Source organism: Acomys russatus, chromosome 10, assembly GCF_903995435.1.
Source record: "Acomys russatus chromosome 10, mAcoRus1.1, whole genome shotgun sequence".
NCBI classification, from domain to species: Eukaryota; Metazoa; Chordata; class Mammalia; order Rodentia; family Muridae; genus Acomys; species Acomys russatus.
This window is the reverse complement of record NC_067146.1, coordinates 13226120-13246272: the sequence shown is the minus strand read 5'-3', so window position 1 is coordinate 13246272 and position 20153 is coordinate 13226120. Positions and strand designations below refer to the sequence as shown.

Sequence of the window (20153 nt, the reverse complement as noted above, 5' to 3'; positions counted from 1 at the left end):
TTGATTCATAAGTGGTACTGAATTGTGCACATTTATTTTGAGGACATCAGGTTATTAAACCACTAACTTTAATCAATCCACAGCTTTAAATGGATACATTTGTTTAGCCAAATGAAAAGGGAAACACCTAGAATAATTCTTGCCAGATTGGGTGAGCTGGGGCAGCTCTGGCCATGGCAGCCACAGCCCAGGCTGCAGCAACTGAGAGAGACCACATAGGGAAGATCTTTTAAGCTCACGGTAGGTGTTTGATGTTTGCCACCTTTTCTTTCTATTTATTCTACCTTATTCTGATGGCATCTCAGATCCCCAGCAAGGGAGGAAAAAAAAAAAATGACCAAAAAGGAAAGTGTTACTCATACACTGGGGAAACGGCCCTTCTCTTACACTTCTCCACGGGTGAAGATGCCACTCAATACAAACCGTGACCTGAAATGGCCTGTGTGGCCTTACTGACAGGAAGAGAATAACAGAAAAATGGAACTGGTTCCCCAGTACCAGTATTCCCATCTCTCCCCACGCTTTTAGTGGTTAGGGTTTTAATGGAGAAGGTAGAGACTTTAGTGTGGCTTTCTGTTTGACGTCAACAGGCCAGTTGAGGGTCTTTAATGAGGGCCAACTTTGCTAGAAGAAACAGTAGAAACTTCTGTTTTCTGAGAACCAGACATGTCGGATTCATCTGTCATGGGCTTCCTGCACACCATCTCCAGGATGCAAGCCCGGAACTGGAAGGAAAAATGAATGTCATCCTTATCCTGAAGACTACTAAAAGTCCACCTTTAACTGCTTGTTCCTGTATGCTAGATTTTAGAATGGCTAGACCAAGAATTTGCAGAAGACATACATGCTGGTACACACCTCTTAACTCCAGCAGAGTTAAGGTAGGGGTAGAAGCAAGCTGATCTCTTGAGTTCAAGGCCAGCCTAGTTTCCATAAGCATTCCAGGACAGCTAGGGCTATACAGGTTGACCCTATCTTTAAAAAAAAAAAAAAAAGGCCAGAAGTCTGTTACTATTGATGTTATTACTGTTTCATCAAGACAGAAGACCTAAGAGGAGGGATGCATAACTCAGTGATGAGCATCTTTGCCTAACGTGAAAGATCTGTGTTGCTAAATAAAGTGTATGGGGGTCGTTCCCATTCCATCCCACTTTAAGACAACTTGATTTTTCTGGCTCAACCATACTCTCCAATCATGTGCCTACGAAGAGCATCCTGGCCTGTTTGGACTTTTCTGTATCTTCCCTCATCTATAGGCCCTGAGTGGAGTCCAGGGCCCTGAATTCCAAAGTCATCGATAAAGGAAGAACCACAGTCTAGTGCACCAGGACCTCATGGGAATATAGACAGGCAGCATTACCTTCTTATTCATGAAGCAGTAGATGATGGGATTGTAGACACACGCGCTCTTGGAAAAGAAGGCAGGGATGGTGACAAGCCGTAGGTCCAGCCCGTGGTTACGGTTGTTGACCATGTACATGGCCAGGGCAGCGTAGGGCATGTAGCAGAGACAGAAGGATCCCACCATCACCACCACCATGTGGCTCACCTCCCGTTCAGCCTTCTGGGTCGTTGCTGACTCCTGCTGCTGAGCTGCCACCTGGAATTTGAGCACAAGGGTCATATCCCTCTCCTGATCTCAACTGCCGGACCTCTGGACCCTTTTATGTAGGGGGAACTCTCACTGGCTCTTCTGGCTGTTTGGCATTCCCTTTTGTGGAGCATCATGGAGGTGGGTCTCAGCTCTGTCATTAGGAAAGATCATATCTTCGCTCCCTTCCTCCTCCTCTCTCCGGTCTTGGTCTTTTACCCCTTCCCCCACTGCTTCTTGTGCTGGGGATGGAACCCAGTACCTCACACCAGCTAACTAAGTACTCAACAACTGAGTTGTAACTCCACAATCTTTCATTCCTCCTTCTCTAGTTGCCTCCTGGCACTCCTATCTGAGCATGGATATTCTAGACGTGTCCTGGGGTGGACACACACCATCTCTCCTGGAGCCTCCTGACTCACTCTTCCCTGACCCTCTCAAAAGCCACTCACAGCTCTGAGAGTCCTTAGCAACTGCGAGTAGGAGAAGCAGATGAGGGAAAGAGGTACGACGAAACAGAAGAGGAAGAGGAACCAGGTATAGTACTCGCTTCGATACTTGGTGCCCACGGTGTACCAGTCCGGGCCACAGGAGCACTGCAGGCCCTCAGGGATGAACCTGGAAAGGACCAAGCATTCACTCTGGGTTCTTCCTGAGAACTACCAGAGTGGGAGCTGGGATTCCTGGACTAGCTTCTCTAGTTGGAAGAATGCCAAAAGAGACTGTAGTCATTCCAACGGCAGAGTAAGCGTTCATGTCTCCAGCTACCTCCTTTCCTCACTGTACTAACTCAGATCAAAGAAATAAAAGGTTAGAGCTGGGCAGTGGTGGCATGTGCCTTTAATCTCAGCGCTTGGGAGGCAGAGGCAGGTGGATTGTTGTGAGTTCGAGGCCACCCTGGTCTACAAAGCGAGTCCAGGACAATAAAGGCTACAAAGAGAAATCCTGTTTAAAAAAAAAAAAAAAAAGAAGAAGAAAAAAAGTTATACCCAACGCAGTGATTGCAAAGAAAAAAAAATTGCAGCTGTTTTGTTGGTATTCTGAATGCTTCTAAGTAAATACAATTTTTTTAATTTAAAAAAAAAAAAAAAAGGTTATACCCAATTTCCCTTCCCACACCAGACCATTTCCCTACACTCACCTGCTCCAGCCAAAGAAAGGTGGGATGGACACCCCAATACCAATGGTCCAAGTAACCAGCACCACTATCAATGCATGCTTGGAGTTGAAGCGTATGTTGCCAAAGGGTTTACAGATGACAATGTAGCGCTCAAAAGCCAGGAAAGCCAGTGACCATCCTGTCACTATACCTGTGGCACACATGAAAAGAAGAGGGTAGACAGCATTCCCTGGGCTGGAGTGACATACAGAACAAGTCCAGAGAGTCAGAATGGAGTTTAATGCTCACGCATTGCATTTCGGTCAAACTACTCAGAGTGATTAATTAAGGGCCCTCTCCCTAGCCCCAGTTGCCTGCAGTACCTGCTACAGAGCCCAAGAAAGCCTCCAGAGCACAAACATGGCGGCCAAAGAGGAAGTATCCGTGACAGCTGGAGATGAAGACAGTGAAGACAGAGAAGATGCAGAAGAGGAAACCCCCCAGGGAGACATTGACCAGAATGTAGTTGAGGGGCTGCCGCAACTTCTTGTAATACAGTGTGGCCACCAGCACTGTAGCATTGAGTGGGGTCCCTGCAAAGAAGACAAATCCCATGAAAGCTGCCTGGAGGTGGAAGGCCCAGACAGGAGCAATGTGGTACTGAGGCCCATCCCAGGGCCCCACCGAAGAGATATTCTGAAACAGGTAAAAGTCCTCCTCTCCTGACATCTTGCGCTTGGGATGCCCTCACCATCACCTCCGGTCCCTCTTCCAGACTATTCTGCTATTACCCCTCCCCGTAACACCCTCCTTTAAAGACACGTTGGGACTCAAAATGACCCTAAGCCTCCCAAAGACAAAGTCCAGGATTAAAGATCTTTCAGTCCTCACCTAAACCTTTCATGATCCCAAAGCTGATTGTGGTCTTCTGAGGATAAGAGATTGAGGTCAGAAACCTGGGTATCAAGGTTGAGTGCTGCGGGGTCAGGGTTGGTGTCCGTGGCTTGGAAGATACTGACCTATATTCACTAGAGATGCTGCCATACCTCATCCTACCTCTACTGTGGCCTCAGGCCCCTCTGCATCTCACCCAGCCCTTTGTGGAAAATGCCTACCTGAGTGTCCCCATCCAAAGAGTCTAGAACTCAGCCTCAGGAAGCAGGAGGAGGGTGAGGGAAGAGCCCTCTTGGGAATACTTTAAATAGCCCATCATAGGACAGGTCAGAAGCCACTCCACCCTGCCTTGGGGTTCAGGGTATGCTCAAGCCATTACTATGTCCAGCTGAGTCTCTGCAGTGAGGTCTTCCTGCTGGGATCCCGCAGTCAGCCAGATTAGGTCACTTCTTAGGTTAGACTTCTTTTACACTAGAACAGAAGAGAAGAAAACTGTTCAGAATAAAGGGCTCACTGTCAGGACATGGACATCATCACCAGGCCCCGCCTCAGACAGGAACGAGGGAATGGAAGTGGCTAAGCTCTCCTAGAGACACACTTCCTCCAGCAAGGTTCTACATCCTAAAAGTCACCAACTGTGGGCCAAGTGTTCAAATACATGAGCCTATGGAGGCCATTTCTTATTCAAACCACCACAGCAAACTAAAATATGAGGGCTTGAAAGATGGCTCAGGGGCTGGAGAGATGGTTCAGAGGTTAAGAGCACTGTAATAAATAAAATCTTTAAGAAAAGAAAGAAAGATGACTCAGTGGTAACTTGATGCTCTTACAGAGGACCCAGGTTTTAGCACCCACATGGTGGCCTACACCTGACTACTCCAGTTCCAAACAGACCTTTTCTGGCCTCCAGAGGCACAAGGCATGCACACCGTGCTCGTACATATACACAGACAAAACACTCATAATCATAACTTTTTAAAAACTTTAAAATATGATTTTTAGAAGGAGTTTGGACATAGACACTTTGCACAGTGAACAATACTTCCCCCAGACTATATGATTATTAAATGAACATCTCGGTGCCAGGCAGGAGATACTTCCATACAAGTTACTAGTCAGGGAGATCACAGCGGTCACTGAAACAAGGCGAGCTATTGCCATTGCTCTTGGTTACCCACCATGACTAGATGGTACGGCACTATTTCTGAACACTTCTGTTGTAAGAGAAATAAAGCTGGAACTTAACCTGAAAATTTCTCTTCGGTCTAGCTTTTATAGTGCCAGCAGGTGCTATACAGGCCATGGCAGGGGGAGGGGGTGTGTCAACTTTATCCAGTAGTGATAAGATGTGTCCACTGGTACAATAATGGCATAAAAGTTATAGAGGTAACCAGTTACTTCCTACTTAGCTTTTAGGCCTGGTTCACAGGAGGGGATTCACACCTGACACTGTAAATCTTTTTATAAGATTGTTTTTTTAAGAGGCTGGAGAGATGGCTCAGAGGTTAAGAGCACTGTCTGTTCTTCCAAAGGTCCTGAGTTCAATTCCCAGCAACCACATGGTAGCTCACAACCATCTACAATGAGATCTGGTGCCCTCTTCTGGAGTACAGGCACACATGTGGGCAGAATACTGTACAAATTATAAATAAATAAATCTTAAAAAAAAAAAAAAAGATTGTTTTTTAAAAGCCCATAGTGTGAGAGTCATGGGCTCTAGCCAAAACTACTCTTGTTTTACTAAATGTACATGTTGTCAGATTGCCTTCTAAATATTTACTTATATGCACAGGTTAGTGCTGCCCTCAACTGTAGCCTGAGAAGCTTCTTTTCTGCAGTGAGCAGCAGTTAATAAAGAAGCTCATTCAGCCAAAGGGCTGAGAATAAGTGACTATTAAGTGCTCAGCCCTAAATGGAGCCCCCCCTTCTCTCTCTCTCTCTTTCTCTCTCTCTCTCTCTCTCTCTCTCTCTCTCTCTCTCTCTCTCTCTCTCTCTCTCTCACACACACACACACACACACACACACACACACACACACATCACACAACACAGATGCTCACCCACAAATAGGATCCTATAATTCCAGAACCCACCTGGGCAGGGCCAGAGGACAGAGCCAAATGCCACATGGCCTGTGACAATGTACTCAGCATTCTACAAGTCAGTCTCAGCTTATGGCTTCTGACCACCATGGACTCAAGGCACCTTAGCCTCTCTTACTCCTGATGTAAGGCTAGAGGTAGACACCTTTTTGGCCACTGTGACATCCAGATACCTGCTCAGACAGTCCCTTCCCACGTCAGAGGGGCTGGGAGGAGAGAACGGACCCAACGGAGGAGGAACCCAGACCCAGCTGAGATATGACAGATGGCCCAGTGAGGCTTAAGACAAAAAGAGTATTGCCAGTGCACACATTCTCATCGACACCAGACGGAGGTACACCTCTCCAGAGACCCTGAAGCCATGCAATAGGGAACAGATGGGAGATTCTAAGGAGAGGGCATGAGGCAAAGGAGGAAGGCCATGATATAATTGGAGGCACTGTCTGTTGGCTCACTAGCCCACCCTCATTGTTGGGAATGCTTTTCCTTTCTTGAAAAAAAAATCAGTGTGCATGTGTGTCCCAGTGTGCACATGTGCGTGTGGGTGCCAGTAGAGGCTGGGAGAGTGTGTCAGAAGCTGGGGCTACAGAGAATTGGTTGTGCTGCCCAATGGTGATACTAGGAATGGAACGCCAGGCCTTTCTTTCTCTCTCTTCCTTTCTTTCTTCCTTCCTTTCTTTCTTTCTTTCTTTCTTTCTTTCTTTCTTTCTTTCTTTCTTTCTTTCTTTCTTGTTTTTCAAGACTGGGTTTCTCTGTGTAGCTTAGCTGTCCTGGACTCACTTTGTAAATCAAGCTGACCTCGAACTCACAACAATCCTCCTGCCTCTGCCTCCAGAGTGCTGAGATTAAAGGCGTGTGCCACCACCGCCCAGCTTACTTTTCCTTTCTTGAAAAGTGGTCTCCATGCAGGCGTGGTGGCACAGGCCTTTAATCCAGTCTGCGTTGTGACAATTCCACTGACTCTTGACCCACAATATCCTCCAGCTATGTGGTTAGAATCAGGAGGGTCTGACACACTTTGCTGGATTTGAGGGGGTTCCCCAAGGATTCACCTGACCTAAAGCCATCCTCATGCTTGGGAGAAAATGAGGGAGCTCCAGAGGTACAGCCTTGGAAGCACTGGGTGAGGTGGAGTTCCGGAAATCCATGGGGCTCTAGAAAATTCTATCCATGGCTTCTTTAATGTAGAAGCACATGAACAGTGATGGGCCTGGCAGCATGGATCGAGGGCACAGCCATTTTAATCTGGCACTAAACTGAAGGCGGTGTTGGTGGATTTCCACCAGGGCACACCACACACACTCTGCCCTCCATCCCCTGCAGGAAGCCTTTGAAAGCATGGAAGGCTATTCGTGACTGCCAAAGCCACTGTGATGAGGTGGCGGACATTCAGTGTCCGGAATGGTGCTCTCTCCAGAGAGGCCATCAGGAGAAGAACAAGCCTGCTCCAAAGCCAGAGCCCTCCCCTACCAACAAGCAGGGCTGTGACCTACGTGGCATTTCAGTAAGTAGCACAGCAGTCCCTGACACACCCACCAAGGAAAAACAATTTAGAGAATGCCCCCTGAGGTCATGTGTGGAGTGTACTTTTATTATTTATAAGTTCATTGAAAGCATAGGAACAGCTACAGGAAAAGGCTGTTTTGAGAAAAGAGGAGCCCTTTCTCTCTCTCTCTCTCTCTCTCTCTCTCTCTCTCTCTCTCTTCTCTCTCTCTCTCTCTCTCTCTCTCTCTCTCTCTCTCTCTCTCTCTCTCTCTCTCTCTCTCTCTCTCCAGCCATGACTAATCAGGAGAGTCACCTATATGGTACAGACACTCCTAAATGGCAATAATAAAACTTTACAGCCCAGGAGCCAAGGAGTGCTGGCTATTTGCAGGAGTGTGCTTATTCTTCAAAGAGATCACTTCCCAGGGTGGGGCTCTGCTCAGGGCTCCCCTGAGCATCTGCTTCCACTTGTAATTTCTTTTGTGTGCGCCCATGCCTGAGACTTTCATTCATTCACTTATTCCTCCCATAGGCCTCTCCTAAGTGGCGACTACGGGCACAATTGCATGGAGAATTCAGGGAGGTTGGCATACTGATCTGCAGAGAGCCATTGCCGCCGTCAGGCTTGTCAAAGGCCAGCCAGGCACAGGATTAGACTTGAAGACCACTAAAACAGATACCTGGCCCCCACACACACAGAGCTCCCCATCACAGAAACCCCTGCCAAAGGCAAGCAAGGGTTCCATGTGTGTTAGGTGAGGCATAGATCCAGCTGACACCACTGAGTTTTCTACACAGCTCTAGCACCTGAGCCATGATCTTACCCCTCACCCTCTTTGGGGATCCTTCTCACCTGTCAAGCCCCCCTCCACTCCTCCCTTACTTAGGCTGTGGGCAGATCATCCTCGTGTGAATGGAAGCTCTCAGAAACAAACTAAGCCTGTGTTAAAGGTCCTGTGAGACTGCTCAGCTGTGTAGACTTTCATAATTGTGCGAGATGCCAAAACAGCTCAGTGGGGCTAGCATTAGATGGAAGAATTTAATCAGAGTGGAGAGTTGGAATGTTGCCGATTTGGAGCCAATTTATCTTGGGCTATCTTTATACATATTAATAGCCATTCGTGGCCCACCTCCATGTCTGACCTAGTAGATCTCACGACTATCCCACGGAACATTTTGGAATGCATTCACAGACCACCAGTTTCCACCATCCAAAAACTAAGAATGTTACCCTACAGCCGCTGAAAGCACAGGAGAGATTGTCCATTTTGTTCTAAGCCACCTACATGATGCAATATTCCCATCGATGCGTTTGAAAGGGGCTTTAATTTATTGCATTCCTGACTACAACTAAAAAAACTGCCTGAAAACTGTCAACCGCTCTGGAAAATGACATTTGGGGCAACCTGATTCTATGCTCTTGGGTCATGGTCACTCATATTTGGCTCCTGTATATAGTATTTATCAACTATCCCCTCCTCCTCTTCTTGAGGCAGTCTCACCATGCAGCCCCAGATGACCTGAAACATACTATGTAATCAGTGCTGGCATTGGCCTCCTGAGCCACAGCCTGGCTTCAGAAACTCTCCCCTGTTCTGAGTTGACACTTGGCAGCTTCATGGGATCGCTTGGCAGGGCTAGTTGGTATAGGGGAATGTGGTTTTAGTATGTGAGGATGTATTCCTGTCTCTAGGTTTCTAGAAAATCTGGAAAGCTGTGTGCCCTGCATTTAAAGCGGGTTTAGATGCAGATGGCTGCAGCAGCATTTCCCGCAGCAGTGGCGTGCAGGCGAGCACAGGCGAGGGCCTCACCAGGCTGTCCCGAAAGTAACAAATTGGTAAAGCACAGAGCACAAGCAGGGCATGGTGGCGAACACCTTTAATCCCAGTAGTCGGGAGGCAGAGGCAGGTAGATCACTATGAGTTTGAGGCCAGCCTGGTCTACAAAGCAAGTCCAGGACAGCCAAGGCTACACAGAGAAACCCTGTCTTAAAAACAGCAACAACAAAACCAAAACAAAACAACAACAAAGCGCAGAGCACGTGCCTGGCCCACAGCAGGCAGTAAAGGGCCACTCTTCTGTTGAATACACCCCTACCGACTCTTAGGTTACCACTATAACCCACTTCCGTAGCAGAGCACTTTACTCGCCCCCTCCCCTAGTCCTTACCCTGTAAGGTAGAGGCAGCTGATGCCTTTCCCAGCAGATGGTGGGAGAAATAGTAAGGTAGCAAAGGTGTGAAGAGTCTCCACTCTGCTGCCACCAATGCATTTGTTAGAATGAGCCCTGTGTAGAGGCCCAGGCAGAGGAGTGGCTGAAGAGAGCAGGAAAGAGGCCAGGAGCAAGGCCTGCTGGAGCACTGCCTGCCTGGGCTGGGAGCCAGCGGGAGAGGAGTAGCAGAGAAGCTAGTCCTAGGAACCACAGTTGTGGTTAACGATGTGGCAAAGAGGACACATCTGGCCAGAGGAAACTACCAGTGGCTCGTTGGTCTAGGGGTATGATTCTCGCTTAGGGTGCGAGAGGTCCCGGGTTCAAATCCCGGACGAGCCCTGTCTTTTCTCACTGCCTATTCTTGCCAGAGGCTATTAAAGGATTTTGCTGACTAGTTGTCGGTCTGTATATACCTTGTTCCATAGGAAATGTTTCAATAAGCCAGGGTTTGTGGGGGGAATTTCACATACACCTCCAAAAAGGGAGGGAGGGAGAGAGAGACAGAGAGAGAGAGAGAGAGAGAGAGAGAGAGAGAGAGAGAGAGAGAGAGGATGGTGGTGGTGGTGGAGAAAGTGAGTATGCGAAAAACCTCCTAAAGAAATAGACAAAATATTACATGTTGGATATCCCAGTTCCTCCTATTTTTTCTAAACAAGACATGTAGAACGCATAGAGAGCTCTATGATACAACCAGCGGTGTGTGTCTCCTACAGATTAGATGACTCCCAGGCACCTTGCCAGTCCAGGAGGGACTCACCTGGCCCCACACCTAGCTGAGAGGCTGTTGGCAGTTGGCAGCTTCTGAGGAAGGGGAAATCGGTTTTGTTCTGGCTCGGAGGCCCTAGCGGGCGCCTCATGCTCCAGTGCAGCCCCCCACACCCACGCACACACCAGCCACACTAATTCAACTCAATGAGTTATTTAAAAAAAAAAAAAAAAAAAAAAGGCCAGGCGTGGTGGCGCACGCCTTTAATCCCAGCACTCGGGAGGCAGAGGCAGGTGTATTGCTGTGAGTTCGAGGCCAGCCTGGTCTACAAAGTGAGTCTAGGACAGCCAAGGCTACACAGAGAAACCCTGTCTTGAAAAACCAAAAGAAGTGGGGGACATGTTGGGGCAGAGGCTATGGGGAGTGAGGAGAGGAAGTGAGGACTGGGGAGTAGATATGATCAGGGCATAGTGGATACATGTATGAAACTGTCAAGTAATAAAATACAATGAAAAGATTGCCAGGTAAACAGACACTAAACTTACCATCTGCAACCACTCCTTCCGCTGTAAACTCTGTACCCCACCTCCATACTGTGGACACCCCCAGACAGAATAGCCTCTGCTCTCAAGGCTGTCCAGAGGGTAAACAGCAGCCTACTTTGCATGTGTGCTCCCCCTAATCAATGCTTTGGACTCTTTACCTGCCATGTAGACCTGCTTTCCTTAAAATCCCTACTGGAAAAAAAATTAAATTAAAATAAAAAGCTGGGCGGTGGTGCTGCACTCTTTTAATCCCAGCACTTGGGAGGCAGATGCTGGGAACTCTCTGTTTGAGTCAGCCTGGTCTACAGAGCAAGTTCCAGGAGCCAGGGTTGGCCACACAGAGAAACACTATCGGGGCTGGAGAGATGGCTCAGAAGTTAAGAGCACTGCCTGCTCTTCCAGAGGTCCTGAGTTCAATTCCCAGCAACCACATGGTGGCTCACAACCATCTATAATGTCATCTAATGCCCTCTTCTGGCATGCATTAATATGTATATGTATTAATAAATAAATCTTAAAAAAAAAAAAGAAGAAACACTATCTCCAAAGAAACATCAACAAACAACAACAAAGAATCCTCATTGGTCCATCGTGTGCATGCCCCACTGAGAGGGCCCTGTCATCATCTCTGGGGTGACTCCCAGATGAAATACAATTATTCCGTGAGGAGTAAGGTAGAACCCTTCTAAGATGGAACACAACAAACAAGAGTGCTCTGAGAGCTGGGGTGACACACCATGAGCACTGTTACTTAGTAAGTACATTTCAAATATTAAAGTCAAGAAAGTAAACTGTAACGAAAACAGGGCACCGTGACTATAAAGGGACTGTTGAGAGAATGAAACAAAACACCAAGAAATGAGCAGCAGGGAGCTGAAGAGATGGCTCAGTAGTTTGAGGACTTGGGTTTGATTGCCAGGACCACACGATAGCTTAGAACTGTCTATAGACCCAATTCCAGGGGACCCAGCACCTTTTTTTTTTTTTTTTTTTTTTTTTTTGCTTCTGCAAGAACCGGGCACACAAGATGCACAGACTTACATGTAGGCAAAACAGACATTACACATAAAATTATAACGAATCTTAAAAAGGGCTGGGAAGGAGGCTCACTCAGAAGAGAGCTTGCCTAGCACCTACGAAGCCGTGGTGGGTGCATGTCTGACTCTCAGCATCAGGGACTGGACACAAAGGGTCACACTCGAGGCCATCATCTACTCCAGGAGCTTCAGAACAGCCTGAGACACAAAACTGTCAAAAACCAGAGTTCAGGGGAGAGGGGGACAGATTAGACTCAGAGAGAATTAGTGAACTGGAAGGTAGAACTAATAAAAATCATTCAGAAATGTGAGCACGTAGGAAAATAATACAAGAAACTATGAAAGAACAGTTAAAAGACTCAAGGGAGAGAATGAGATGTGCTAAGAGGCTGAGCAAGTAAAGCAATGTAATTTTTTAAAAACTGAGAGTTTTCCAGACTCAAAACAGACATAAGTCCTCAGGTTGAAGAACCCTGAGCTCACATGAGTGTACAACTATAGAAACAAAGAGAAAGAAAGATCTTAAAATCAGCCAGAAAGAAAAGTGCCTAGTTGTCGTTGGTAGCTGGACGGGCACTCACAGGCATTCACTCACTCACACGCACACACACACACACACACACACACACACACACACACCCGCACAGGCATTCACACACACACACACACACACACACACACACACACACACACACACACACACACACACACTTTGCAAGCACAGGTGCTTGCCATGGAAACCAGATGTTGCTTGCTGTCAGATGCCTTTTTCTATTGCTCACCATCTTATTTTTTATGGGAGCCTTTCACCGAAGCAGGAGCTTGCAATTTTGGCTAGACCAGCTGGGCAGCAAGCCCCTGGGACTCAGGGGTCTCCATCTCCCAAGTGCTAGAGTTAACCCTATATGCTGCCATGCCTGGCATTTTAAGTCGGCACTGGGGATTGAAACGCAGGTCTCAGGCTTACACAGTAAGTAGTTTACCCACAGAGACAGCTCCAGGGTATAAGACCAGGCTGGGCTACGTAGCTAGTTTCAGGCCAACGTAAGCTACAGAGAAACCTTGTTTCAGAACAAAACAAACAATGAAATAAAAAGTCCAAGAGAAAAGAAATCTACGTCCACTGTTAGGAGGTATGGTTTTGTTGGAGTAGGTGTGGCCTTGTTGGAAGACGTGGGTCCCTTTGGGGTGGGTTTTGAGGTTTCCTACGGTCATGCTTGCCCAAGTGCAGAATGAGAACCTCTCCTTGGTTGTCTTCAGAAGCCAGCCCCTTTCCTGCTGCCTGCCTGTCAGGAGGCAGAACTCTCAGCTCCTTCTCCAGCACCACGTCTGCCCGCACGCCGCCATGCTTCCCACCATGATGAGAATGGACTAACCCTGTGAACTGTAAGCCAGCCCCAGTTAAATGTTTGCCTCTATCAGAGCTGCCTTGGTCACTGTGTCTCTTCACAGCAATGAAATCCTAAGACACCAACTTTCCATTTAAGGAGTATAAAATACAGGCACTTTAAGAAAAAGACTAAGAGCCAGGTGATGGTGGCGCACGCCTTTAATCCCAGCACTTGGGAGGCAGAGGCAGGCGGATCGCTGTGAGTTTGAGGCCAGCCTGGTCTACAAAGCTACTCCAAGACAGCCAAGGCTACACAGAGAAACCCTGTCTTGGGAGAGAGAGGGGGGGAGGGAGGGAGGGAGGGAGATATTGTAAATAATGGCTGGGCATGGTGGCATATACTTTAATCCCAGGACTTGGGAGGCAGAGGCAGACAGATCTCTGTTAATTTGAGACCAGCTCAGTCTACATAGTGGGCTCTAGGCTAGCTAGTGAGCTCCATAGTGACATAGCTACACAGTGATACCTTATTTCAAAAATAGAGGATGGGGGGAAAAAAGAATTGTAGAAGAATATACAAGGACTTAGCATGAGCAGCTTCCACATCAGTGGTGGTTGGGAAGTAAAGAAGTTAAATAAATCTACACATAGTGGCATTTAAATTGGCACAACTACTTTACAGAGTAATTTGGCAACACTTAGTAAACTTTAGAGGCACCTATTCTATGGCCCAGAAATTCCCTTCTAGTTATCTGCCCTTGGGACACAGTCGCACGCGTGCCAAGAAGGCATAGATAGCATGGCCAGTTGTGGCATTTGCTTTGAATGGAAAACCCCAAGCAGCAGATGCCCACTAAAGGATGAATTGAGCTGTGAAACACCACGGATACCTAAAGATTTAAGGTTTGCACATGAAGGCAGATGTCTAAACCACACAAATCAAAATTACATACTTTTTGTAAGTATGTACATAAACTTTCAAGCCACGGGATTGTTCCTGGTGGTCAGGGGTGGGTGCTCCAGGTTCTAAGCTTCTAATTCAAATAATGACCAGCACAGATTTTCAGAGTAGCAGGAAACATTATTCAAAAGCAAAGCAAACCATATAGACCAGAAAGAAATACATGATAAGGGATTAGTGGTCCACAGGAGTGAGAAACTATCCAAGGACCCTAACTGTGACTCGAGGCTTCCTTTTACAGGGTTCAAGAGGAGTTTGGTTACTAAAGTGCATAGAGTAACTTTCTGTTTTGATTAATAGATTAGGTCATATAATTATTTCTCACATACCCCTTCCCATAATGCATCTGATTTTAATTGTAGAGGTACCCAATTATACACAGGCATAAGAGACAAATAGAGATTCTCCCTAAAAGTTTACTCAGGGACAGTTTTCCCTTTATGTGGGCACACACCCGAAAGCTATATCAGCCACATCCTTTCTAAATATTCTACTCATATGCATTGGTAATACATTTGTCTTTTTACAATTTTATTCTTATTGAAAGCCTAGCCTTTCACAGCTGAGACATTGCTCTAGCCTCTTTGGGAATATATTTGAAGGTCCTGAGTTCAATTCCCAGCAGCTACATGATGGCTCATAACCATTTATAATGAAATCTGTTGCCCTTTTCTGGCCTACAAGCACACATGCAGGCAGTATACTGTATAAATAAATAATAAATAAATACATCTTTTAAAAAAGTTGTTAAGTTGTTAGAGGTGAAGAAACTTAAACTATTGTTCAAAGATTAGTGTATGGGGTCCATGGTTTCGAGGTGCACTGTTTGAGGAGGGTTATGTATGAATGGTACACGCAGGTAAAAGAACTAGGCTGCTATGTGCATTATCACAAGAGGAAGGAAGGTGCGTTATTAAAACTAAACAGGGTCCCAAGTTGCCACACTATTGCTTGTGCTTACCTGTCTCAGAATCAAACTTAGCAAGATACTAATAGTCTAGGAGAGATGGCTCAGTGGATAAGAGCACTGGCTGCTCTTCCAAAAGACCTGGGTTCAATTCCCAGAACCCACATGGCGACTCACAACTATCTGTAGCTCCACCTTCAGGGATCCAATGCCCTCTTCCAGTCTTCTTGGGTGCTTTACACAGGCAGTGCACAGATATAAATGCAGGCAAGATGCTCATACACATTGAAATAAGTCAACTTAAAAAGAAAGATTACTGTGGGAGAGGGAAAGCCAGTTTTCATTAATGCTCATACCCTGCTGGCAGATGGACCACACTCCAAGGCAGGCCCTGCTCCCAGCGGTGTAGGGGTACAATACAAATTGGCCTCAGTTGAAAAATAAAATAAAAGAAATACCAGAAGACAACTCAAAGCTAGTGGGGGGTAGTGAGGTGAGGGTGAAGAAGGTGGGTGTAGGACAAGAGGGGAAAGGTGAATAGAATCAACAGATACTGTATAGAATTCTCAAAGAATTAACAAAAATAAAAAATTTAGCTGGGTGTGGTGGTGTACACCTTTAATTTCAGCACTCAGGAAGCAGAGGCAGGTGGATCTCTGTGAGTTCAAGGCCAGCCTGGTCTGCAAAGAGAGTCTAGGATAGCCAGGGTTGTTATACAGAGATACCCTCTCTCTATATATATATGTGTGTGTGTGTGTGTGTGTGTGTGTGTGTGTGTGTGTGTGTGTATACATATAATTTACTTCAAATAAAATTTTAAAATGGCTAGGGATATAGCTAGGTAGTAGAGCACATGCCTACCATGTACAAGGTCCAAGATTTAATCCCCAGTATTGCAAGAAAAAGAAAAGATATGAACAAACCAGTGCGCACAGGTTTGCTATGTTAGTCTTTGAGCTTTACTCTTCTGCATGTTGCAAACATTCATTTTAGAAACGCTTTAATGGTTACTCTGAGTGTTTGGAAATAAGGGTAAAGGGGGATAAATAGCTACATAGGTCCTCAGAAGGGATGATCTCCCGGGATGGGATTGGGGGTGAGGCTGAGTCCTAAACCCTAGGATTATGAGGAACAATCCAGATCATCCCTCTAAGCTGATCACCTGGCTGACACACCTGCCATGCCTGGCCCTTCAGAGACAGAGCCTTGAACCACAGCCCCACCCCCTCCTCACACCTGCTAAGCTCTTTCCTTCTGCCCCCTGACTTCACCCTCATCTCAACCCCATCCTGATCTGAATCGGGTTTGCCTCCTACTAATAGACCATTTCGGGTCTCCCCTGAACACTCCCCCAGATCAACTTCTCTCTTTCCAGTTGCCCACTGCCAACTGCTAGTCTGACCTGCTGCTGACCCAGGATGGGAAGAAGCTGCGCCAGGCAGGGCCACCGAGTTTCCAGAATTTGTCTCCTTTAGTTCTCTTAAGACAGCCACTTTTCATCAACTCTAACACATTTTGCCTTGCTGCCCAAGTCTGGCTGGATGAGCCACAAAACAATAGGCTTGCCCAGCGGTTCTTCTCTACGGCTGGATCACGAGAGCCATGGGTCTAGAGTGGAGCTTGTCCTCTAGGGAGAAGGTGAGAACCCACCATTCTCCATTCCTCCAGTCACCAGCTGGGGGAAGGGGAGAGAGGGGGCTTACTACTGACTTTTTATCATTTTGGGTTTGCGCTTCTTTTGTTTTGAGACAGGGTTTCTTTGTGTAGCCCTGGCTGTCCTGGAACTCACTCTGTCAGCCAGGCTGGCCTCAAACTCACAGAGAACCACCTGCATCTGCCTCCCAAGTGTTGGGATTAAAGGCACAGGCCACTACTGCCTGGCTGACATTATTGTTCATAAGAAACATACGTTTTAAATGCATGAGTTCAAATTCTGTAATAATCTGGCATGGTGGTGCACATCTTTAATCCCAGGGACAGCCAGATCTCTGTGAGTTCGAGGCCAGCCTGGTCCTCAAAGCAAGTCCAGGACAGCAAGGGTTCTGTTAAACAAAAGAAATCCTATCTCAATAAACAAACAAAACAAAGCAAAAAATTCTGTGATGAATGATGAGTGCACTGTTAATGCAGCTGGAAGGTCCGTGCTCATTTACTCATTTATTCCAAACGATGCCGAAGATACAAAGACGACTAGGATGCTCCCCAGCCTTAACAGCAGGATGTACTCTGATGCTGCCCAGAGAGTCAGAAAAGCACAGCAGAGGTCTCTAATAAGGAAGGGGTAGGTTGTCTGGCCAGTAACATTCACCCCAGGGCTGAAATTACTGATAAACAGGGGGACGTGCAGGCAAAGAAGTGGTTCTTTGCTGTGGAACATGGAGGGCTTGCGAGCCTGGCAGCCTAGGGAGTTGGCCACAACCAATCCATGTGCAAATCCTAGGAGTGAGAATACAAGAGAAAGAGCTGGTGTGTGCACCAAGCTTGGAAATCACCCCACAATTATGACCCGGGAGCCCGTTCCTGTGTATCCATTTCTGACCTAAATGAGACCCATTGAAATGCCAGATCTGCCTCAGGATCTTCTCTTGAATAAATAGATAAAAAGGTGAAATAAGCCCTCCCCACCCCACCCCACCCCGTGGCTTCCTACATCTCCTTCTGTAAGAGAGAAGATCAGTGGCGCCCACACTGAACAGGTCACAGGGGGTGTGGCTCAAAGGATAGGGGACAGGTCAGGACTTGGAGCACCGAGACTGCCTGGATGGACCCTTGGCTCTGGCTTGGTGGGAATTCGGGGGGGGGGGGGCGAGGATGGAGCAGAGAGACACTGCCTTGCAGTTGGCACATCCAGGTCTCAACTTCCCTACCAGCCAGCCTTGCAGTAGCTCTGGGGCACGCGAGGCCACTAGGAGGGGATGGGCTGAGTGAATTGCGGCGACAGGGATGCTGGCACTGCGTGGAGACCAAGGAGGTGCGCGCGTGTCTCCGCATTTGCAAGAAACAGTTCATTTCTGTTTTTTTTTTTTTTTTTTTTTTTTTTTTTTCCGGCCTTAATCACCGGGCAGGACCAGGCCCTGAGACGCAGCGCAGGGAGGTCCCTATGCGAGGCTGACCCCGGGGTAGGTTCTGCAGCCAGAAACAAGCCATCTTGTCATTTCTTGGGAGCATCCTTTAGACTCCGTAGCTCACGTCTGTTGTGCATGCGCAGCAGACCCGACCCGAAGCTACCTCGGGCGAGCTTGGGAGCACTTTGATGACAGGTGCTGAGCTTCTTGTGCGGGTCCCTACCCGGTCCGGAGCTGGGGACGGGGAGGGCTTCCAGGCGGCCGCAGGCGGGCTCCCGCGTCAGGTGGCCAGGCCAGGCCCCGCCCCCTCAGCCCGCCCTCTCTCCTCCCTGCGCGCACCGGGCTCTCGGTCCCCAGCCCGGCAGCTGCGGCTTCTGCTCGGGAGGCGGCGACGGCGGGAGCGGCCATGGAGGCAGGCGGCGGGGCCGGCGCGGGAGCCGCGGGCTGGAGCTGCCCCAGCCCCAGCCCAGGTCAGAGCCGCCTCTCCCTCAGCTCCCCACGCTCCTTCTCCCACAGCTCCCCTTCCTCCTGACCCCCAGGTGCTTCGGGTACTGAGTCGACTCCCACTACCCGACACCGCTCTCCATTTTTTGACCTGGGGCGTCCCTCCCTAGCGGTCACGCCCAAAGCTCTCCCCACCTGGTCTCTTCGGCCCGATAGTGCTTTCAGCTCGCGATGAGGGAGGGGGAATGGCTCTAGAGCCTGCACCCTTCCAGTTTATAGAAGCTCTTGACCACCCGGCAAGGCTGGGGTGGGCGAGGTCTGGTGAGGGAGGGGAGGGGAACCCTTCCTTTCCTAGTCCTGCCGCCCCTCCCTTCCCTGCCTTGATCCACTGCATCCTCCCAAACCCTTCTTTTCCTAGTTCCCATCCCAGCCCTCTTCTCCTTGTGCCCCAAGCTAAACACTCACCCTCCTTTCTGTCTTGGCGAGGGAGAGGAGCCAGGAATAGCCTGGAACAGGGGTGCTGAGGCTGGGCAGCTCCGGGCTGGAGTCCTTTCCATAGGCAGAGCATGAGAAGTGGCAGAGGAGGTAGAACCACAGAGCTGGGCAGAGTGAGTCCGGCGCCTTCAGTCGGGTTACAAATTCCGGGGCTCCCATACAAGGACCCACCACACGGCCCTTTCTTTCCCCTCAGCCTCATCCTCTCTCGAATCCTGCAGTGTCTACTTTCTCCCTACTCACAGGGCCCACAGTAACCACATTAGGCTCTTATGAGGTATCTGAGGGTTGTGAGAGGAAGAAAGGCCAACGCTGGGGGTCCCTGGAACGCCGTGGGATGCAAGCTATGGAGGGTGAGTTTTCTGGAAAAGGCTTTGCACCACTCACTTCCCTTTCTCCTTCCCTCCTCGACCCCAGAGCTCTGAGCCTGAATTTGGCCCTTCCCTCTCTTCACCTCAGGCCCCTCCTTCCTAGTGGCTGAGCTCCATGCCTCCCCTGGGCTCAGGCATTGATGGAAGTTTGGGCACATCCCTATGGGGCTCCAATCACCCAGCTAACCAGGTTATGTGTCGCAGGAGAGCTGCCAGACAGAAAGAGGTCCTGCCCAACAGAGCCTGGAAGCAGCTTTTCTGCAGGGGGCTTTTCTTACTGCCTGCTGACCCAGATCTCAAGCTGTCTCTTGTTTTAAAAAGCCAGGACATGGGCATGTGGACTGTTTCTGGTGCTACCACTGTCAACTCTAAATGGAGCCTTGCAGCTTTAGAAAGGGAGTGCTTAGGAGAGAGCTAGGTGAAGCCAATTTTTCAACACCACACCCACGTGACAGGGTAGGTGGTACCAACACATTATCCAGGACTTCCTGTGAAGTGCCCCCAGACCCCTCTACAGTTCAGTACAGGCCTCCCCCAGAGACTAGAAGACATGGGGGGTAGGGGAACTACGACTCAGATGAACCGTACGCTATTGGTATTAAAGAAGGGAAGACCAGAGATTCAGAATGTAAAAACAAAGACAAGATTTTGCTATTTGCAAGAACTGCATTGCAGTAAAAGAAGGAGTGCTCACCAACCCAAAAATGAGGACCAGTACCAATTCAGTTTTCAAACTGTTAACAGGACTGGAGAGATGGCTTAGTAGTTGACCAGTGTTTCATTCCCCACGTCCACATGGCAGGTTACAACTGTCTATAACTCCCGTTCTGAGGGATCCAATGCCCTCTTCTGACCTCCAAGGGCACTGCACATACTTGAGGGACAGACATACATGCAGAGAAAACACTCT

General features: G+C 48.2%; 2 protein-coding genes and 1 non-coding gene across 13 annotated transcripts in view; 2 read left to right on the top strand and 1 right to left on the bottom strand.

Annotated features, from left to right (window-relative positions):
* Positions 1 to 422: 422 nt before the first annotated feature.
* Opn1sw (opsin 1, short wave sensitive) lies at positions 423 to 19118 on the bottom strand. Of its 3 annotated transcripts, none has more exons than XM_051151828.1 (6): positions 18843 to 19118; positions 3074 to 3283; positions 2733 to 2901; positions 2044 to 2209; positions 1361 to 1600; positions 423 to 725 (listed from the first exon to the last, which is right to left on the bottom strand). In XM_051151828.1, the coding sequence occupies exons 1-6, from the start codon at positions 19072 to 19074 to the stop codon at positions 606 to 608; spliced, it is 1137 nt and encodes a 378-aa protein (XP_051007785.1). In that variant the 5' UTR covers positions 19075 to 19118; the 3' UTR covers positions 423 to 605. The 3 variants fall into 3 exon arrangements, with proteins under 3 accessions (XP_051007785.1, XP_051007787.1, XP_051007786.1); XM_051151830.1 differs by lacking the exon at positions 18843 to 19118 and adding an exon at positions 3582 to 3691; XM_051151829.1 differs by lacking the exon at positions 18843 to 19118 and having other exon boundaries at positions 3074 to 3419.
* Positions 9650 to 9721, top strand: Trnap-agg (transfer RNA proline (anticodon AGG)). Its single transcript has one exon. It is a non-coding gene; the product is annotated as a tRNA-Pro (tRNA).
* The window catches only part of Ccdc136 (coiled-coil domain containing 136), a 31442-nt gene continuing 29628 nt past the window's right edge, over positions 18340 to 20153 (top strand). For all 9 annotated transcript variants that reach the window (XM_051151819.1, XM_051151826.1, XM_051151823.1 and 6 more), the window contains exons 1-2: positions 18340 to 18403; positions 19118 to 19225. In XM_051151819.1, coding sequence (XP_051007776.1) covers positions 18340 to 18403; positions 19118 to 19225 — 172 coding nt within the window. The remainder of the gene's footprint in view (positions 18404 to 19117; positions 19226 to 20153) is intronic.

Excerpts from the sequence above, each read along its gene's own strand:
- Opn1sw (XM_051151828.1), bottom strand. The coding sequence starts at position 19,074 with ATGAGGCTGAGGGGAAAGAAAGGGCCGTGTGGTGGGTCCTTGTATGGG. Across the intron at positions 2,902-3,073 it reads TTTCTTGGGCTCTGTAGCAG|GTATAGTGACAGGATGGTCA; the intron begins GTACTGCAGGCA and ends TGTGTGCCACAG. Across the intron at positions 1,601-2,043 it reads TGCTAAGGACTCTCAGAGCT|GTGGCAGCTCAGCAGCAGGA; the intron begins GTGAGTGGCTTT and ends CTCAAATTCCAG.